The sequence below is a fragment of the Tupaia chinensis genome, unplaced genomic scaffold, assembly GCF_000334495.1.
Source record: "Tupaia chinensis unplaced genomic scaffold, TupChi_1.0 Scaffold000234_1, whole genome shotgun sequence".
NCBI classification, from domain to species: domain Eukaryota; kingdom Metazoa; phylum Chordata; class Mammalia; order Scandentia; family Tupaiidae; genus Tupaia; species Tupaia belangeri.
The window spans coordinates 3,638,799-3,647,458 of NW_006159712.1; the positions used below are offsets into that span (position 1 = coordinate 3,638,799).

The 8,660-nt window shown below is 43.2% G+C and overlaps 1 protein-coding gene across 1 annotated transcript in view; it reads right to left on the reverse strand.

The window, feature by feature from the left end:
- TENM2 (teneurin transmembrane protein 2) overlaps nt 1-8,660 on the reverse strand; it is a 550,878-nt gene that overhangs the window by 161,082 nt on the left and 381,136 nt on the right. The window contains 1 exon segment of the mRNA XM_027771820.1: nt 4,862-4,963. Coding sequence (XP_027627621.1) covers nt 4,862-4,963 — 102 coding nt within the window.

Sequence of the window (8,660 nt, forward strand, 5' to 3'; positions counted from 1 at the left end):
AAAGTTGTTGTGAGTGGCAACTTGTCATGGCCACTGACAGACTGTGCAGGACCAGTGGGGACAGAGCCTTCCAGCCTCTCTGCCTTTAGGGGGAAAGGAGCACACACACACCCAAGCAAAGAACCACATTTTAACGTGTAAGGCACACATGTGTACACACACACACTCACACATACAACCACATTTTATTTTGCCTTATCCAAATCAGAGGTGACTCTCTGGCAGGACCCATGGAGGAAAGGAGAGCAAAGCATATTCCTAGAAAAGCATAACTTCAATCTAGTCATTTGGAAATATCAGACAAACCCAAATCGAGAGATACCACAAACACCCGTTCTTTACAAGGGTCAAGTTCATATAAGAGAAAGAATGACTGAGGGACTGTCACCGATTGGACAGATTAGAGGGATGAAGGGGCCCTGATGACTAAACGTAATGTGGGATCCTCAACCAGAAAGGAAGAGCAAATGAGAAGAAAGTCTGTAAATGAGCTAATAACATTGCATGGGTGTTTATTTCCTGGTTTTGATAATTGAGCTGTGGAAATTTATAATACTGACATTAGGGGAAGCTGAATGAGCTCTATATGGAAACTCTGTGTCCTATTTTTTGCAACTTGTCTGCAAGTCTGAAATGATTTTAATATAGTTTTAAAAACTGGGGGAGGAGGATTGGTTAAAATAGAATTTAGGGACCAGCAGATAGCGTAACGATTACATCACTGAACTCCCATGTAGTTGACTGTGGTTCGAGTCCCAGACCTAGAGGCTTAAAACTCACGCTGGGTGTGTGTGTGCATGCATGCCCAAGATCCCAAGAGGAGAATGGAGGAGAAGGGACTGTAGCTTGCCCATCCTCCCTGGGGGGTAGTTTCTCATTTTCTGTCTTTCTGTCTCTCTGGTGAGTGCACATGCCCTATAACAAAAGATAGCTCTTAAAAAAACAAAAACGAAACAAACACTCATGCCAGGCACCTGTGCATGTGTGCCCAAGATCCCAAGAGGAGAATGGAGGAGAAGGTATTGTGGCGTGGGCATTCCCCTGGGGAGTGATTTTTTGCTTTCTGTTTCTTTGGCAAGTGCACATGCCCTATAGGAAAAAACTCTCTAATTCTCTAGAATTTAGTGTGTTATTGGTATGAGGACAAATAAGACAGTATGTGTTAGGTACTTCGCACAACGCCTGGTACACATTTAGTGTTCATAGCTATTACAGTAGTCGTTATTTAACAACCGTTGGAAGTGCAGCTTAATATGTGAGAAGTAACTCAGTGCTAGCATGAGCCTGACCCACGCGAGGCTGGCACAGTGGCGTCCGTGTGCCTTTTTTCACATGGTTCTCCTGGATCCCACAGGCGTAGTTGGGGAATTTTGTTATGTTTAGGAGCTAATACTTGTGAGGTGAAGTGTGTAAGACTTGAGTTTCTCTAGAAGCCAGGCTGGCTTACATGTGTTCGATCCACTGTCAGGATTCTTGGTGTGAAACAAGCATGTTAGAAGCTAACTTGGCTAGAATTATCAACAGAGTGGAAATAGTCCTCTCTGGATGGGGTGAAGAAGGCACTAGCATTTCTTATTACAGCATTGATTCTAGTTTCCTTTTTTCCTTCTTCAACTTTTTGGTTTTGACATTGTTCTTTTAAAAGGAATTTATCTATGAAACCAAAATGAGTTGACTTCAAGATATACGTAAAGATAATAATAATGGTCCATGAATTTGGCACATATGTAAGAGTAGATACAAAAGGTCAGAGTTAGGGAAATAAGGTCTCATAATAAGAGGAAAATCTGGGACCAGCAGGTGACGTGGAGTTTAAGGCACTGGATCCCACATGGCGGGCTGTGTGGTTTGAGTCCAAGACCTGGCAACTTGAGATCCATGCGGGGCAAATGTATGTATGCACCCCAAATCCTGAAAGAAGACTGGAGGAAAAGGGACTGTGGAATGGCCATCCTCCCTGGGGTCGGGTGGGGTGATTTCTTACTTTGTCTCTCTCTGGCAAGTACACATACCCTTATAGCAAAAACTAAAAAAGAAAAAAAAGAAGGAAAAAAAAAGGAGGAAAATCTACTCTATTAACAATGAAAGTAGTTTAAATGGTAACCATTTAGAAAATATTAAAGTAAAAACACCTTTAGGGAAAAAAGGTAGAAACTTACTCCTAACACTCTTAAACCAACTTTGTCCAGAGTAAGTGGGGGAAACAACAGGGAAGCCATTTTATTCTTTAAATGCTACAATTTTGTCCACAGTATGCATCAACAGCTAAATTAAAATATACAACGAGTTCAAAGCCTGATCTCAGGAACAGGGACTGAGTAACTACTCTTAACAGCCACTCAATACTTGTTTCGCAAGGATCAATTATATAGCATGGCTAATGCATGGCTGGAGTGTGTGTCCAGCCACGGTGCAGGTGGTGAATGCAAAACACACACCGAGAGTCCTTTTAAGCAGCTAAATGCACACCCCATTACAGATCCATAATGCAGAATGGACTCTCGTCTGCAAATGGATTTAGAGCGAAGAGTTCTTAAATGGCGGGGGTACTTAGGTCTGAAAGGCCAGTAGCTGGTTGTGCAGTCAGAGCACACATGGTTTTTAGGATTAATAATACATCGATGTGTGTCAGTGTTAATATACATTTACAGCTCGCAGGCCGTGCAGCTGAGTTCAGCCCATTTACAGCCATGTATAAAAGGACTACTCTGTCCTTCCTCTCATTAATGCCTTCGCTCCCAGGAAAATTAGATTACGCAAGAAAAGCCATTCAAACGAGATTGAGGTTTTCCTTCCAATAAAGCCATCGCCAGGAAAAGCACGAGGCACGACGATGCATGAATCATCTTCCCTGCCCATCTGGGCCTCTCGTGCCTGAGCAGTGCTGGGAGGAGCTCGTCTCCATTTTTCACCCTGCTGATGTGGCCTGTGCCGCTGGACAGAGAGAACAAGGGCTGATGTGGCCCGGGCCATTGGACGCAGAGAACAAGGGCTGAGTCACAGCCAGCAGAATTATTTGGTGGCTTCTCGCTTTCTTGTCCTTTCATGTCCAACAAGTTTGCCAACCCTCTCCCTGTGCTACACTGCAGAGGAGATGCCTCTAAGTGGTGTCACTCAGGAATTGCTCTCATGCACATGCCGCCAAACCCGGGACTTCAGGTACAAACCCCTGTGTTATCAGTTAGCATTGGCTAGGATGGGAATCTTGTCTTTGAAATACCGAGGCTATTGGAGAGAGTATTTCCCCCAACGATTGTGCTGAGGGTGAGAGAAATCAATGGCACTAGGTAGCATTTACCGAGCAGTTTTATTAATAACTGCCCCTCAGAATGTCAAGGCAGAGGGTCTTTTAATCAAGTGCAAATGTGCAAATAAAGATAATGAAAAGATTACTGAAATATACAAATAAAGTAAAACATAAGCAAGCAATGAAATCCACCCCCTGGGGCCTTACAGTGTGTCCCGCCAGGGGCTCTGCGTTTGTAGGCGGTGCTCCCCATGACCTTCTGAGGGAGTCCCTGTTTTCCCAGAAGAGGGAAGCAAGGTTCAGAGATCATGCCAAAACTGGGAGTGGAACCCAGGATTGCCTGACTCCTTGCCAAAAGGCCCTTCACTTTGCCATCACTGTTCTCCAGACTGGAAGATGACTTATTTGTGGGTGGGGAGTCAGTGTAGTGAGGGTATTTCAAGAAAACGGAATGGAAGAAAATCGAAAAGAAACAAGGAGTAAATATAAATATTGTTTCAGCTCAATTTTGTGGATATATTTTTCTAGATATATGTGTGTCCCGTCTAAAAAGGGTGAGAAGCTCTGTTCCCCACTCTGTGTGCTTCTGCTAGAGCCACTTGAAGGTCACGCTGAAGGTCTCTTGTAAAGCTAGATGTGCAGTCCCCTAGTTCTCTCTTCCTGTGAGAATCATTTCCTTTCTCATATTATCATTCCCCCAAGAATCCCAGGGCCCTGTCATTCTGTGCAAAGCAGTGTAGATAAATTAATAATACAATTTAAAACCGATTCCACCAAGATAAATAGCGCTTTCTAGATTAAGAGCGTAGCTGGCCAGAATGAATGAAATTTACTAACCCTGAGATGCTTAATCTTCCATTACATACAAGTTAATGATTATAAGAAAGGAGTGATGGTAATTCACTTCTGCTTTTACAGGAAATCCGACCATCTCATTTTTAGCAAATCTTTCTTCTCAGCACACCTTGGTGCCAAGGATAACTGCCTTGCTCCTGTAGGCACGCTGGCCAGTGGTCATATATCAAATTCTACTCTTCGCCAGAGGGTGAGGCCTTCTAGCAGGCGTGGGCTTCTGGATATTAGGCCTTCTATTAGGGGTAGGCTTACAGATGTTAGGGCTTCTAGTAGGCAAGGGCTTACAGATGTTAGGGCTTCTAGCATGCACAGGCTTACAGATGTTAGGGCTTCTGACAGGTGTGGGATTACAGATCTTAGGCCTTATAGCAGGCATGGATTTATAATTGTGAGGCTGTCTAACATGTGTGGGCTTACAGATGTTAGGCTGTCTAGCAAGCATGGACCTACAGATGTTAGACCGTCTAGATACACAGGCTTACAGATGTTGGGACTTCTGGCATGCATGGGTTTACAGATGTTAGAGTTTCTGGCAGATGTGGGCTTACAGATGTTAGGCTGTCTAGCATGCATAGGCTTACAGATGTCAGGCCCTCTAGTAGGTGTGCATCTACAGACGTTAGGGTGACCAGCACATGTGGGCTTAAGAGCTGTCCCAGTGGAAACTGTCAGGAAGGCTGCTTGAGTACTCCTTCATTCACCCCTCTGAGAAGCCTAGTGTTGGTTTCCCAACCACGGCAGGAACGTAGTGGCACATACCTTTAGCACAGTCTGCTCCTAGAAATCCTGGGAAGCAGTGACACAGCCCAGACACACACTCGCCATTCCCATGGCAGTTACGTGGACAGTCCTGCACCGAATCTGAAAAAGAGAGAAATTTAGCACAACCTTTTCCTTTGTCTGCTGGCATATAATTAAATAACTAGCCAGTCACCATTTTATTAATAGAAGACCAGTATGCCCAAAGGGGATTGGTGGGGAACATATAATCAAGTGATGTAAGAGAACAGGGAATGGTGTGGACTAGGACAACTTAGGTGCTGCCGGGAAGTAACCATGACCCGATTGATTAACCCAGACAGGAACAGAGGGCTAGTATTGGTGCCACCTTTGCTTTTCCAGAAGAAACGACCCATCTGGATCTAAATGCTGTGAACGCGCCTGTGTTTGAATGTTGACAAGTTTTAAACAAGTCCCCACCCCCTGGAAAAAAAAATAAAAAGCTTTCTATCCGTTTGAGAATTTGAGATTTGCTCTGACATGTGGGGAGTATCAGTTTTTAGTTTGAGGTATAGAAAGCGATTCTTCAAAATGATAACAGTTGTTCTTAATCTCAAGTCTGTAGACTGAAAATATCCTTGGCCTTAAAAAATTCTAATAAAAGAAAAATTCAGATACCTAAGGCTGATTAATTTAGGCATGATTTAGAGGTTTTTTTTTTTTTTTGTGTGTGTGTGTGCTAGGTTTTGGGTTATACAAAAGTCTTTTTATGCATAACTTTTGTGGATCTTATTTTTTATGAAACTCAATTAGTTCCCATTTTTCTAACCTGTACAACCATCTTGTTTCCTGATTTACCTCCCTATATGTACCCTCAATTAATACTTTCCAAGGGATCATTCTGGAACCATTTCATGATGATTTGAGTCTGCACAGAAATAGACACATTTTATTAAAATTATTATGATCTTCATTTTTTTGCCTTAAACGAAGACAAAACACATTTTTTTGAGAGTTTTTTTTGCTATAGGGCGCGTGCACTCACCAGACAGAGAGAGACATAGAGACAGAAAGCGAGAAATCACCCCCCAGGGGGGAATGGTCACGCCGCAATCCCTTCTCCTCCATTCTCCTCTCAGGATCTTGGGCATGCACGCACAAGCGCCCGGCTTGAGTTTTAAGCCACCGGGTCTGGGACGTGAACTGTGGTCGACTACGTGGGAGTCCAGCGACATAGCCATTACACTAACTGATGATTCCCAAGACAAAACACATTTAGACTTTCAGAGTCCAAATTACTAAGATGATGAAAAGAGAAATATAAACTGCTAAGCTCAATATGTATATGATACAACCCTGGAGAGTGGGGGACATTGACTTGATGATGTGGTTCAGAAGACTATCGAGCCTAATTACTCCTCATGGAGCCCCCCGAGAATGGTCAAGGAGGTGTTTTCTTTAAATCCAATTTACCATTTTCCCCCACTCTGGATTGAGGAACCAAATCATGCAATTTTGCTTCCCCTCCCCTCACAGCATTCTTCTCAGCCCTCTTCGTCCAGAACCAGGCTGTCGTTGGTTTCTGGCACTCTGAGAAGAACTTAATGTATGTATGCGCTTTTTCAAAATCAGGTAAGACTGTGGACTCTCTCAAGCCAATTTCCTTAATGTCTAATGAGGAACATTTTAGGCTGAACTCCCTGAAGTTGGCCGGATAAGGGTGGGCCGAGAAGTATCTGAGTAGTTCCCTACTTGGTTCAGCTCTCATTTATTCAAAAAGCATTTTAGGAGATTTTGTGGATTGAAAGTCTGCAATTGCACCCTGTGTTGGCGGACCATTGTCCCTGGGTCTCTCATGTTTCCAAATATTTTGAGAGCAGAGGTACCAAATGCCATAATTCTGGATTTTGTTTTCTTTTCTTTTTAATAATTCTTTTTTCTTTTTCTTTTTCTTTCTTTCTTTCTTTCTTTTTTTTTTTTTTTTTAGATATTTTTGCTATAGTGTACCTGTACTCACTGAAGAGACAGAGACAGAGAGACAGAAAGTGAGAAATCACCCTCCGGGGGAATGGCCACACCACATTTCCTTCTCCTCCTTTTGGGGTTTTGGACATGCATGCACATGCACCTGGTGTAAGTTTCAAGCCACTGGGTCCAAGACTCAAACCATGGTAGGCCATGTGATAGTCCAGTGATGAAAACACTACGCTATCTGCTGGGCCCCTGGACTTTCTTTTCAGTGTTGTCTGTATAGGGAACAGCTTTGGGAGGTAGAGATAATAACTCTCTCCAGGGTTAAAGGCAAGAGTACTTACTATCCAATATACTCAAGATAAAGTCTTTTTCTGGAGCAAAGAGCAAACAACGTAATGCACATTCCATTTCTATTTTTTTAATGCTACCCAGCACACTGCAGACATCCTCCCCCCCTCCCCCCCGACCCCCAATACCTGTTGGGAAATGGGGCTTGGGTAGCTGGCACACATGTTGATACTCTGGACTATGCATTGTCCTGAGTAACAAAGTCCCTTGTTTCTGGCCCAGGAGTCTCATGTCTTCTGATGATATCCATGAACTGTGGCCAGCTATTGTGTTAGCTCGGAGTTAGGGTGAGATCTCAGAGCTGTTGCAGCTCTTGACTTATGGTTCAGTCTGCTAACTGAGCACTTGCTATGCACAAGGCACTGTGAAAGGCATTGGAGATATGATAGTAAATAAGATAGATATAGTCCCTGTCCTCCCAGAACTTTCACAGCAATAGAGAACAGAAACCAAAGAGAACTATATTACAAATAAAATAAGTAAAAATTGTGCTAAGTGTTTTGAAGAAAACAGAACACTGAATAGGAGGAATAGGAGCAGGAAACTACTTAGAGAGCATGGTCAAGGAGAGATGCTCTATTCTAAAAAGGTGACACTGAAAAATGAGTTGAAATAAGCAAATTAAGAGCTAGGAGGCTAGATTTACAAGTAACAAGAAGAGCTTATGCAAAGGCCCTGACGCGAAGAAGAGCAGAAGTGACCCCAATGTGGCTAGAAAGTAGTGAACAGGAGAGAGGGACACGAGGTGAGTTTAGAGAGAACAAGATGGGGGACAGGGTGATCCAGGGAGATCTCTGTATGTCACTCGGATGTGTTGAGTTTTATGCTAGTGAGTCCAATGGGGACAAATAGCAAATTTAAACAGAGCAGGGCATTATCCAACTTGCAGTTTTAGAAGTCACTCCTATGGTGAAGTAGGGATTGCTTTTCCTGCTTATCTGGGCCGAGGATTGATTGGTGGGAATAGACATTGCTGAGGCCAAAGCTCCAAACTCTCAAAACTTACATCTTCAGAGACAAAGTTTAAGTGAAGGTCCAGGGAGCCCTTCACCACCGCAGTCCTCTGGAGAAGTGCTGAGGTCTTCACACAGGCTGGACGGCTTTGCCCGAGGTATTTATCCCCATGCCTTGGCCTAGGAAACAATTAGCTCCTGGATGTTTTCTGTGCTTTGCTCAGTCTGGTTTTGGACCACTTCCCCTTTGTTCTTATAATACCCATAACTGCCATTTAAAAATTTTTAAAAATTTATTATTTGTATTGTTACTTATATACTCAATCACTATACATCATTTAGTTTGTAAAGAGATTTTTACACAACGTGATATACGCCACACAGCAGGAGAGCTGAGAGTACTATACACGACATCACCAACAGGCAACAAATCCTATCTGTGTCCCACAAATACCTTACTTCTCCATTTTTCCCCTCGCCCACTCTCCTTCCACTTTGGCCCCAGTGTCCATAACTATTTTCAATGCTTTTATGTTCTCCAGTCTTTCAGTCTCTACCGTAGA